Source organism: Homalodisca vitripennis, chromosome X, assembly GCF_021130785.1.
Source record: "Homalodisca vitripennis isolate AUS2020 chromosome X, UT_GWSS_2.1, whole genome shotgun sequence".
Classification (NCBI taxonomy): Eukaryota; Metazoa; Arthropoda; class Insecta; order Hemiptera; family Cicadellidae; genus Homalodisca; species Homalodisca vitripennis.
This window is the reverse complement of record NC_060215.1, coordinates 22,513,387-22,526,197: the sequence shown is the minus strand read 5'-3', so window position 1 is coordinate 22,526,197 and position 12,811 is coordinate 22,513,387. Positions and strand designations below refer to the sequence as shown.

The following is a 12,811-nucleotide window of genomic DNA, read 5'->3' as shown; positions in this document are numbered from 1 at the left end:
ACGTGTAAAAAATCTGATATCAGATGCTGCCATTTAGGTAACATCCTAATATAAAACTTTTGTTAGTTCCAGTCCAAGTCTTTTAAAGGTCTTTCCATTGAGATATTTGTCCACATTGTTATGTAGGAAGACACTTAGGTTGGTTTATTTTGAATATTTTCCTATTCTGATGTTGGGCTGATCTTTTGGGGAATGGCCCCAGTTAACTTTGTTGGGAGAGATATTAAATTGCAAAAAAAGCTGTTAGAGTGATGTGTGGCCTGGGTAGATGTGATAGTTGCCGGGCAGTGTTCACTAATGAAAACCTTTTGACTTTGCCTGCAATATTCAAAAACCTGCATTATTTCCCTACATATAATCATCTGTATTCCACCAGAAACAGAGATACACTCATTATTCCGCACCACCACAGCAACATCTTCAAAAGATCCATGTCCCAAAATGTTGGTCCCAAAATATTCAATGCTCTACTGCATAGGGTGAAAACTTCTTCAACTGAGGCATCCTTTAAAAATAATTTAAAGCAGTACTTGTTAAAACATGCATTTTACTCTGTGGACGAGCTGTTGGACAGAGCTCCGTAGCCTGGGCCATTAACGGATGCGTGATTATCTATCACTTTTATTTTTAATGACAATGTTTGTATAATAGCAATTAATATTTTAGGTTATGGTATTTATAACATACTACTATATAATACATAGTTCTGATATTATATAATAAAAACTATTTAATGACTATGTTCTATGCATGTATATGTCTTTGAACAATAAATATTTTGATTTGATTTAATTTAAACATATTCATTTGATATTGTGTAAAACTTCTTTAATTTTCAGTTGAGGACAATGATCTGTTTGATTTCCGAGCCTTGAGATTGGACTGGCTACGCCTGCAGGCCTACGCGTCGGTTGCCAAAGCCCCACTTTCACTAGCAGAGAACCGAGACCTCGCATCTTTGCTCGATACCATTCTCTTCCACACGAAAATGGTGGACTACCTCGACGAGATGATGGTAGAAACCTCAGATCTGTCTATATTTTGGTATGTATGTATGGTTCTTTAGTCAGTGACAGTTTATCTATTTCAAACAGCACTCTTAAGTACAGTACTTTTCATATTGTTAGTTTTTTAAGAGGTTTTACTAATTTGTCATTATGAATTGTGTTGTTTTGGATGAGCGAGTAGTGAAATTTTATATGTAATAGAATAAATTTGGAATATGAAAAGTTGAAAAATACATAAGATTTTTTAGTAATAATATATGGGAATAGTCAGTGCCTGCACTAATGACCACTATTATACTTACTATAGTAAAGTGTCAGACTAGGTTAGAGATAGCACTGGTTCAAATCCTGTCTGCGATTATAGTACTTTTTATCAGTATGTCGACTTTGTACTGTACCAACTCTTCTACTTATTCCATTTGATAAGATCATAGGCATTTGGCAGCAGTCTCTTACACATGGTAACCACCTCTGTATGGGACATAAAAATGTAGTCTTTCTTGTGTTAGGGGACTATTGATAATTCCAGCTATTTCAAATGTTTTGTACAGTCCTTTAATTATGTGTTATGTACTCTATAAAGTTTAAAATTCCAATTTTTCTGTTATCTATAGCATGAATGTTCTGTAAAAGCTGCCAAATTATTGATGATAGGTATCCTTCTTTTTCAGTTTTTATAGCAAAATATTTGAAGATCAGTTCCACATGTGTTTAGAGTTCCCAGCACAGAATCGATACATCGTCGCATTCCCTCTCATATGCAACCACTTCCAGAGCTGCACGCATGAGCTATGCCCAGAAGAGGTAATAAAATTTAGAATTTGTATTTTAATTTGTTATAAACTTTCACAGGGTTAGTGAATTCACAATAATCTGTAATGTACCACGCACCATGAGTGTACGAATCTGATGAAATGGTATTTGTCACAGCGACATCACATTAGAGAGCGCAGCCTGTCAGTGGTAAATATGTTCCTCGATGAGATGGCCAAGGAGGCCAAAAACATCATCACGACAATATGCGATGAGCAATGCACCATGAGTGACAAGGTAAACTTTTTCTATTTATCTCTCCTTAGCAGACTGAGAATGCACGATTGCTGTATAGTGTAAACACTGTTGGTTTGGAGGGATGACTTGATGTCGGACATTTGCAATCGTTAGTGCAATGTTGTTTCCCAATGATGCCAAATGTCAATAACCAATTATTACTCCATATCATCCGTTATTAGTAATGAGCTTTTAAAAAGAAACTATTATTTTATTAATATTAATACTATAGAATGTTTACATGCAAAATACAAGGTATACATTCAGTGAATCATTTAGCCGTTCTTTAAAAAAAAATGTTTTACAAATCACCAAGTACATTTGTTCATTTCAAGTTAAGTTTTGGTCAATTGTTGATCCTAGAATTGTTTTTAGTAAATCCTAGAGTTAGTAAATGGTCTGGTTACTGATTGCACATTGTGAAAATTACCAGATTCCCATCACTGTCTGTCTGTAAGAACATTGTCTCTTGTTGTGAACAATGTTTAGTGCTGCAATCTAGTGATCTGATATCATCAACACCTTAGTCCATTCAGTTTCACTGTTTAAGATGTGTGCATAAAGTGACGGATCAACTGTAAAAGATGATTTGCATACAATGATTTACTTCTTGGAAACATTTTAACAGACTGTTCAATTGATGTTTCATTTTGTTTTTGATTTCCTTCCAGTGTTATTGATTATCATTTTTCGGTCTTGGTCTTATGATTGTTTGTTTCACATGTATGTTTATCTGAGTTACTGTATTTGATTTATTTTCAAGTTTTATATTATTCACTAAAAGAGTTCATTTAGTCATAACATAGTTTGGCAATACTGTTTTATAATTATCTAAGAGTGTTACTTATTATATTATTTAAGTTGCAATTGTTTATGAACATTGTGTTTGTGATTATTTTAAAGTGAATCTGGGTCTTGTACAATTTATTAGAAAGAGTTTAACTCGGTAGGTAACAACGCCAAGGAAGTTTTGTGATTTTTAACCATTGGATTTTCAACTTCATGATGTATAATTTATGTTTTGACAATAGTTTGTCATATACATGTTTTTTGTGTAGGTATTGTTAATGTAAGATGTACCAGCTCCCATCCTATTAATTCCTTCCCTCCTTTCTTTTCAGCCAGTTTTCTCTCATTTGTTCATTTCTCAATGTTTTCTTTCCTATTAGTATTGCTGCTGTATCTAATAAATAAGTACACATTCAGCTAGCTGAAATAATACTTTACTAGCTTCTTTTTGTTAAATATTACTAATTCATGGTTGCTCATTACAGTTTTTGACAACTAAGTAAACTTCTTTTCAAAATAATGTGACTGTTTCAGCTGTTACCAAAACACTGTGCTATGTTGATATCTCAAGTTGTCAATAGAAAAAAGAAAGAGAAGAATAAGAAAAACACATTAGAAATTCCTAAGCCCGGAGTTGAAAGTTATAGAAAAACAAGAGAAGAGTTGACAACGTAAGTATTACTCTTTGTTTTGTTTCCTTTTTTCTACAGGGTATGGCCAATACATCAGTAGTACCTCTTTACACTTCGTGTGTATTCGAGCAGATGTGAAAGTTCTTGGCTCTGTGAACTCTGCATGAATAAAAAATGAAATATGCTATGGGAATTCAGACCTTGTCTTGTTCCTTGGAAGGAATTCTATGGAGGCTGGTCCCCTTAAAAAGTACAAAATTTTGATTTGGTAAATTTTCTTGAGTGCTGCACTTAAGAGGAAGGTGAACTGGACCTAAATTCAACATTCACATTGAATCAGCCCTTCCCACCATAGCTGCGTTATGTGCAGAAGACTCCGTTGTTCCACCATGCTTTGAGATCGTATCAGTTAATATCATAGTGCACCCAATTGTGCACATGAGGCAATAAAAATGACTCTTCATCTAGACTGCACTACGTTTTGTAGTCCAAGTGTCTCTGATGTCAAAATGATATGGGGGGTTTGTTTTAAGCTACTTCGTAAAAACTTGAATGAAATAGAAATTGTAGCTAAGAGGAACTAATTAATAATTATTTCTGTAGTAAAGATTTATTACTAAACATTAACAAAACTAATTCAATTTCTTTATGCACAAAACAAAATAGGAACTTTACTGTTCTTTTAAACAATCATTTTCTTTTTGGAAATATTTTAACTGTAAGTCTGAGAAATTAGTTTCATATTTACTTTTGACATTTTCTACGATCCCATCTTGGATTCTGTTATTTTTTTAATAACAGTAGGGGTGATGTAGCCTGTTGGACTAATTTTTTCGCAATATTTTTTCTGTTGTTTTACTTGCAGATTTCAAGTTCCTAATTTTATCCTGCAATGAGGAGTCTTTTAAAGATTCTACTTGAATTTTAGTTTTTAACTGTGTCCTTGTTTTAATGAATGGGCTAGTTCCTATTATCGTCCGTGATTGAAGATTTTTGTGTCATTTTGATTACATAAATTCAATGACATTTATTATTATTATTTTACTATCAGAATATAATTTGAAATATTAGAACTAAAAGTAAATAAAAAAATCAAGAGTAGCAAAAAGAGCAGACTCGTAATTGGATTTGAACTTGATACATTTAGCACACCAGTTTTACACTATCCTACTCAGCTATCAGACATGATAGCACTGGCAAGTCTCACTTTCAGATTCACTGCAGATACGACTGGAACATGCTATCTCTGGACACTCTACATCATTAACTCTCTTATTTCCCTGATAACATTTTCAAAAACCAGCCGTTAAATGTAATGGTCTCTTCTTTTGAGTCGTCATTGTATCACAGTTTCATGAAATGTGCAATATCAAATGTGAATGTTAATATTTAAAAACTTAGTTTATTTAGGTTAGTCCTTGGTTAAAATCGTTTAGTCTGTAAAATAAAATAAACTTAGCTCAAAAGGAAAGTCCTGATTGCTGAGAATTGTCACAGTCTTGAGTTACAAATAACAAGTTCAAAACCTTCACTACAATATACATTTACAATAGTATCATTTAATTATTGGTAATGTAATGGTAAGTTTATGTAAGGTTAGGTTCACTCTTGTTTTATATATTTAATCACTTATGTACATTTTAAATGAAACCAAATATATATTATGTTTTGAGAGGTAAGTTTGTAGTTTTAGTTATCATATTAGACACATACATACAGTAAAACCTGTTCAAGAAATATAATATTGAGTTTCGAGCACAGAACACAGCAAAGGCACATATGCTTCATGGCAAGCGATGTCAAGGGCAGTTCGCAGAACTCCTTCAAATATATTGAATGCTGACTCTGCATCTTCAGCATTGTGGACAGTATCCCAGTTTTTAATGGAAACCAGTGACTTGAGCTGGTTGAGGTTTCTCCTTCCCATTTCTCGGCGTAGAGTTTGTGTATTGGTATAATTTTTACTACGGTCCACACTGCACATTTGAGCTGTATTATCTGATAGTCCAGTTTGTAAAATTGTTGCACTAAGGTCATGTTCTGGAATATTCCATACACAGTCTTAATTGAAGTGCTTGTGTCAGGTGTAATGATAGTTGGTGGTAAAGGGAGCCTTCTTATGTTTAGCGTTGCCAGCTTGTTTTCAAGCATTATGTGGTCAGCATGGTTAGGTTTTAGTCTATCAATATTTATATCTCCTGTCATAATAAACCACTTATTATGTGCTTGACTATGTTTCAGGATGTTTGATAGAATGTCCAAGCTAGTTTGAATGTTTACCCCAGGAGGGCGGTAAATACCTAGGAGTTAAAGATGCTTCCCTCTGATTGTTATGTGAGCCATTGCAGCCTCGAGTACCCTGAAGCCTACATCAAAATTAACAAGACTGAAATTTTATCTAAAATACAGCATAGCTACACAAAACACAGAACTAATTATGGATTTACTACCCCTAGACTAAGTCATGGTTCGGAACTTGTTGCCTCATTTTATCTTCTCCAAATCATCTTTAGAAACTTGCCGAGGAATTAAAAGCAGAGAGTGACAATGTGGCTGTTTACAAACAGAGGTTGAGTCAATGGTTGTACCGCATTGGTTGGGAGGCTACTGAAATATACTAAAAACTTTAGTGGTGGGATTAAAAAGTTACAAATTTCACACATGTTGAGGAATTATTTTGGAAAGGAACTTTTACTTCAGGTTTGTGTTTGTTTGGAGCCATTTTACATTTTTTAAATAGATTTTATTAGTTCAAATTAATTACTAATCATGCATAGAGGTAATATATGTTCTAAAAGAGTTAAAATCTTAGATTAACTGCATAAAAATTATTTTTCTTTGTATTTTTCATGGACAAGGTTCAAGTCATCAACATTAATGAGGGAGGCTGAAGTGAGGTTTTTAACAAAGAATCAAAAGTTAATCAGGTTGTTACTTTCATACATTTCCAATTGACTAAAACAGTTTGAAATCGTAATAAATTTTTCAGTTTGATTTAAATTATATGTTTTAATTTACACAATAATGTAAAATTTGACTGACATTTACTTACAGATGCATTATGTCTCTATATTAACAAGTTATTCACAGAATAAATCAATTCCAGAATGGACAAGCTCCACATGGCTCTGACGGAACTGTGCTACGCTCTCAACTATTGTTCGACAATCAACGTGTGGGAGTACACTTTTGCGCCACGCGAGTATCTCCACCAACACTTGGAGAATAGGTTTGCGCGTGCTCTCGTGGGCATGGTTATGTTCAATCCTGACACCAGCGAGATCGCTAAACCCTCTGAACTGCTAGCCAGTGTACGAGCCTACATGAATGTACTTCAAACTGTTGAAAACTATGGTATGTGCTTTTCTGTAATATTGGTTTAGTAGTAGTAGTCACATTGAATGTTTAATCACACTCAGAATTACTTAGGGAAGGATTTGCTAGAGCAAGTGTAAAGTACCACACATTGAAAGTAAGGGGGACTCCTTATTGAAAGTAAAACATTTTTCAAGCAACATCTCTACACAGCAAGCTTTAGACAAGCTTTGCTTATCGATAATGCTCTAAGCATATTGTTTTAGAAACTCGATTTTTTAATTTCTTCAGCTAAGTTAAAAAATTATTGAGATCTATATGAATATGTTCACTTGAGACCAAATTGACCTTTTGGAAACTAAACTAAAACATTCAGAGTCAGTTCCTGTATCTTTGAATGAAATGAATGTTCTATTTTTTTTTATCTTACCTACCTAGTCCTTACTTAACTTTTTCAGCCTTTCTGAAAATCATTTAATAATCTGTAAAATATAATAGACGGTCTTCATCATACTATGTTGTGGTCTTGTTTTGTGTACTATTATCATATTGCATTATGTTACTTGTACCTGCCGCTCTGCGTGTAGTTTGTTTATGCCATGCTCATTAACTGATGAACATTACTGTTGCAGTTCACATTGACATCACCCGTGTGTTCAATAACGCCCTTCTGCAGCAGACTCAGCAGATAGATAGCCATGGTGAGAAGACTGTTGCTGCACTCTACACACAGTGGTACGTCTAACCCTTTCCACTCCAATTATCTCTCCTCTCATGGCCATGTAATTTTCAGTAAGATCTGTCTATTTTATTTGTTTTTTACCTCTCAAGAAAGGTATTTTATTTGTTTCTATTTATTTTCAAAGTATTTTTATAGTTTTGATTAACAAAACTTTAATAATAAGGATGTTGATATGATAATAAACACAAGGATGTTGTCGTCCATTCTTTGTCAACTTATCAATATTGACGGTCACGGCTCTCTATATTCTGGAGGCAGTTACCTTTGTTCACAATAATGGACTACCAAGAGGTCGTGACATCCATCATTACAACACTCGAACGGCAGAAAACTTTCATCTTCCTGTGCATCGAATGGCCCTGTTTGAGGAGAAGCCATCATACATGGGTATGAAGCTGTGGAACTATTTACCAGAAGATCTGAAGAAGAGTAACACAAAGGCTTTCAGGAGTGAAGTAAAGAAGTGGCTACTAGAAAATCCTTACTACACCATTGAAGAATATCTAGAAAGAGATTTTTGATGGGAAAAAACAAGACCAATTTATTGCATACAAATTTTAATATTGTTAGTTTTAAGGACGCTGTTACTATTCTCTATGAATATGTAAATAAAGAATATTGTCTATTGTCTATTTCAAAATTAAATAAGAATAATAACTGTATGTTTTCTATGCTGTGTTTCAAAAAATAAAATTGATTTAAAGAAAAATCATTTTTGAGATAAAGATTCCTGAAGAAATTATTCTCATGAGTTTTGTTACTAATTAAATACTTAAAAAAATAGTAATGGAATTTTTCAGGTTGTCATTATATTTACCACCTGTCAAAACCTGATAGCTCTAAGCCGGGAGTCCTAAACAATATAGTTTCAGCTATTAACTGCTCAAATCTGTACTTTTAATTTCAATTTAAAAGATTTTCAAGTGAGAGCTCAGATTCCATAGGTCAAACAGAAGTAATCAAAAGACCGCCAGGTTCATCATAGCCACTCACTTGTGTTCAGAAATGCTTGAGGACTGACTGTGTTCCCTACCTCTCCAATCCAGCCCTAATTGTGCATGCTATCCAAGTCAAATCGTAATCTCTAAATTAAACTGCTGGAAACCGTAACTCACAACCTTAAGGGTTCCAATTAACCATAACTGAGTGTACAGCACTATTTCCAAGTATTCTAATACTTAAGGCCATACCACTACTACTTGTGAACCCCTGGTTTCTAAAATGGAACTTAAAAACAGCAAAGACCATGTAAGCATCAGTCTCTGTTCAATCAAAACTCGCTGGATTTCACTGTTTCTAGTACTACACTATCAGAGTACTGTACTTCTTTGTTTAGTAACTCGTGGTGGATTACACTATTTCTAATTCTAAAACTATTAGAGTATTTCTCTGTTTTATAAATCTCTGTGTATTGCACGGTTTTCAAGTAAATTAATTCTTATGGTCACACACAGAGTTCCTACTAATCTTCGACACCTGTTAAAACAGGTGTCAGCAAGTCTGGAAGGAATATACATTACATTCCTCATCGTAAAATTTTGTGAATTCACTTATACAATAATTTTAATTTTGTCCAAACTATATTCCTCTACCATTAACTCCACTATATTACACTCCTAATGGTATAACACTACTTAGCTGCGAGCTCTACCTATTCCTCAGCGTAATGGTACAATCAAAATGACCGGTCTAGCAATCCAGACTCTCTTCAACTCTCTCACTCCCCTCCACTGTGAGGTAGGGTCATAGCACCTAACATGTAGCTGACCGTAGACGTGCAAGCTCTACCTATCCCTCAGCGTAATGTTAGGATCAAAATGACCGGTCTAGCAATCCAGACTCTGTTGTCCTCCCTTCGCCCCTCTCACTCCCCTCCACTGTGAGGTAGGGTCGTTTCAACTTGTGTGCATTCCTGTCCACACTGGTCGTTCTTCCAACTCTTCACCAAACATCCACTAATCATACAAACATAACAATCTTCAACCTAAATAAACTATTTAACTATTTCTTAAGAAATAAAAATATCTTTGTTCCTTTCACCTTAGTAGGAACATGTTTAGTTGTTAGTATAACTGAAAAAAATGAGTGTTCTTATTAACAAACTTATTAATAATTTGCAGAAAACATGATGTATTTTTAATGCTTACAATATTAACTACTGAATTTATTTTATTTGGTTTCTTAGTAATAGTACTATTAAGTGAACTCTGAGAGAAATAATCAAAATTAAATAATAATATAATAAGACGTGTTGGATAGAGCAGGCGCAACATCACAGTTTATGTGTTTTTGACGCTTGTCGAAGCTTCTCCAATAACTGAACACTATAAGTTAAGAGCATCTGTGTTGTGCAATACAAGAAAATTCCATAGAATGCTCATCAGCTGAAGTGTTTTATTCCTTAAGAATGCTTATTTTCGCACTGTCAATGTAACACAATTTTTAGAGAACTTGACTATGATCTTTTCGGCCATCTTTTATACAGTTTGGATATTGCTCTTACTTTGCATCTGAGATCTAATATTACTGGGAATAGGTTTCGGTGATGAGATAAAAGAATATGTTACCATTTGGTTAAATTATAGGCAGCACCTTTTTGTGATGGAGGAATACATTGAACAAACAAAAATAAATTAAATTGTCATAGTAACTTTTTAATAAGCAAGTAATTCAAATTACAAAAATGTACAGAACAGTACAGACATTTTTTCATAGCTGCTTTTTAATGTGTGTTGTCATTATTGATGAAGGATGTGTGTAACAGTAGTGTACAATATGATGTTTTCAGTTGGGTCTCCATTTACATTTTGTAATGTAATAAATTGAAGAGTGAGAGTGTGAGAACATTTTGGAAACTCAGTAAGTGTCAGCATAGAATACGTATAATGTGTTTAAAAATAGTTGAGTAGTAGAATGGCTGTTTGGGAATTTAGACAGTATTTCGCAACGGGGCAGCACAACATTGTATCTAAGTTTTGTTACAGAGTGATACTACAAAAATACATTTTATTTAAGGATGAGGATTAGTCAGAATCATAAGTATACTGTTGAGATCATCATTTAAACTTAAAATATATGGAACAGGTACTCATATAAACTTTTACAGGTACTCAGAAGTTCTGCTGAGGAGAGTGAGTGCTGGAAACATCTGTTTCTCAATGAATCAGAGAGCGTTTATCAGTCTCACTGCCGAAGGAGCTATACCCTTCAATGCAGAAGAGTTCTCAGATATCAATGAACTAAGAGCTTTGGCTGAGCTCATAGGTCCATATGGAATGAAGCTTCTCAACGAAACACTGATGTGGCACATTGCCAGTCAAGTCCAGGAACTCAAGGTATGTCAAATACATCTTTTGTACTAATGTATTCTTTTAAAATGCTGTCTTAAAGCTTCTTTCAAATAAATATTCATTCTAGAATGAAAGATACAAGAAATGTTCTAAAAGTTACTGAACTGATCTAAATCAATTTATTTACAAAAGATACAACTTTTTGGACTTTCTTCCCTTTAAAGTACACCTATACATTTCTCCCAATACTGTTTCCATTGTTGGAAAGACTCTCTGATCTCATGAGCTTTAATACTGTTGAACCTTTCCTATTAATTATCTTAACTTTTATAAAGTGATAAAAATCCTTCCAAGAGTCAGGTCTGGTAAGTACAGGAGCTAAATATGATGGTAATAGTATTTTATATTTTTTGTTATTATTTATTTATTTATTTTTTTGTAAATGAGAAATACAGAATGGACAGGCACATCATCACAGTGCAGCATTCAATCTACACTTTCCAAGCTCAGGTATATCTTCCTTCTGACAGCCTCACACAAAGGCTGTAAATCAGAAAATCAGAAATCAGAATTGGAAGTAATACACATTTATAAGGTTTTATTTTACTAGCTCTTATTCATCCAACTGTGATCATCCAATGCTGTTGTTTTCAGAAACTAGTTGCTGGGAATAAGGAAGTACTAATTGCTCTTCGCACAAACTTTGACAAGCCAGAAATTATGAAAGAGCAGTTTAGGAAGTTGCAGAGTGAGTATATACAGTATTTATGATTTTTTTCTCATTTATATATTATTTTAAATCGAGGAAGTATTGCTTGTACCATTTTTAATTACTTTTTTGGGAGATATTTATAAGAAAGTAAATGAACTCTTTGGGGACAAACTTTAGATTTATTAAAAGATTTTAGTGATAGAGAATATGGTAAACTTTTGATATATTAACCCTCCATCAGGCGCTTAAAATTAGAAACACCATCAGGCGCTCACGGAGGTTTCCTCCAGGTTAGCGAAAAATGAATATCATTGGGTCGTTTAAACTTTTTTTATTTGTTTAAATATTCATACTGATTTAATTACAATGTAATATATTCATTTTTAGAAATTAAATAAAAATTACTCTCTTATGTAATGAATTTTCCAAATAAGAAGTTCAAAATCTTAAAAAATGTTATTGTATAGTAACAACATGATTAATTTTAAGGAATAATGCAATTAATTGTAAAAATATTTAACCTACTGTAATAATATTTGGAAATTAACTTAGTTTTTAACTTCTTACAAAAACAACTTACTTCAATTCTTCAGATATTATACAATAGTAATGTCAATTATTACTTTGAAATCAAAATTTAATCTTTACTAAAACTTCTTTTACGCACTACACAAAGTTTCAAAACATTTTCCTTCTGGTTCTTATAACGACAATGTTCACTCCATAAACAGTACTGAAATGTTCCCTAGCACACGGGAATTGTACTGACAAGTCTCTCTCTCGTCTTCATTCTCCATTTCACAAAATTCAAATAAAATATATTATAAAACTTAAAAAGAAACCATCACAGGTCACATATTTAGGCGCACAAGGATTATTACTCCATAAAAACTAAACACAATAAGGCGCTCACAGAGATTTCGTCCAAGCACTACAAACACAACATCGGGCACTCACGGAGGAATCGTCCAGTCTCGCACGGAAGTAGATCTCATACTGACAGATTTTGACAAAGATAAGCGGGAGGCTATTGTTTCGCTTCCCCGAAAGATGCTCGTGAAGTACACTGCGGGAAATGACTGCCAACATCAGAAAAGTAGTACTATTTTTAATAATAAAAAATACACGGAGGAAAACTCTGTTTAGCGCCCGATGTAGGGTTAAAAGTAACACAATGGATTTTGTATACATCGACTTTGTCACTAAAATTTGTATTTTTCTCTCTTGATAGCACATTGAAAACTAGTCAACAACTGAAAATCAGCTGAGACAGA

General features: G+C 33.5%; 1 protein-coding gene across 1 annotated transcript in view; it reads left to right on the top strand.

Annotated features, from left to right (window-relative positions):
* LOC124368767 (membrane-associated protein Hem) overlaps positions 1–12,811 on the top strand; it is an 81,965-nt gene that overhangs the window by 44,368 nt on the left and 24,786 nt on the right. The window contains exons 11-18 of the mRNA XM_046826119.1: positions 840–1,044; positions 1,679–1,811; positions 1,938–2,057; positions 3,381–3,517; positions 6,585–6,832; positions 7,426–7,528; positions 10,642–10,870; positions 11,480–11,573. Coding sequence (XP_046682075.1) covers positions 840–1,044; positions 1,679–1,811; positions 1,938–2,057; positions 3,381–3,517; positions 6,585–6,832; positions 7,426–7,528; positions 10,642–10,870; positions 11,480–11,573 — 1,269 coding nt within the window. The remainder of the gene's footprint in view (positions 1–839; positions 1,045–1,678; positions 1,812–1,937; positions 2,058–3,380; positions 3,518–6,584; positions 6,833–7,425; positions 7,529–10,641; positions 10,871–11,479; positions 11,574–12,811) is intronic.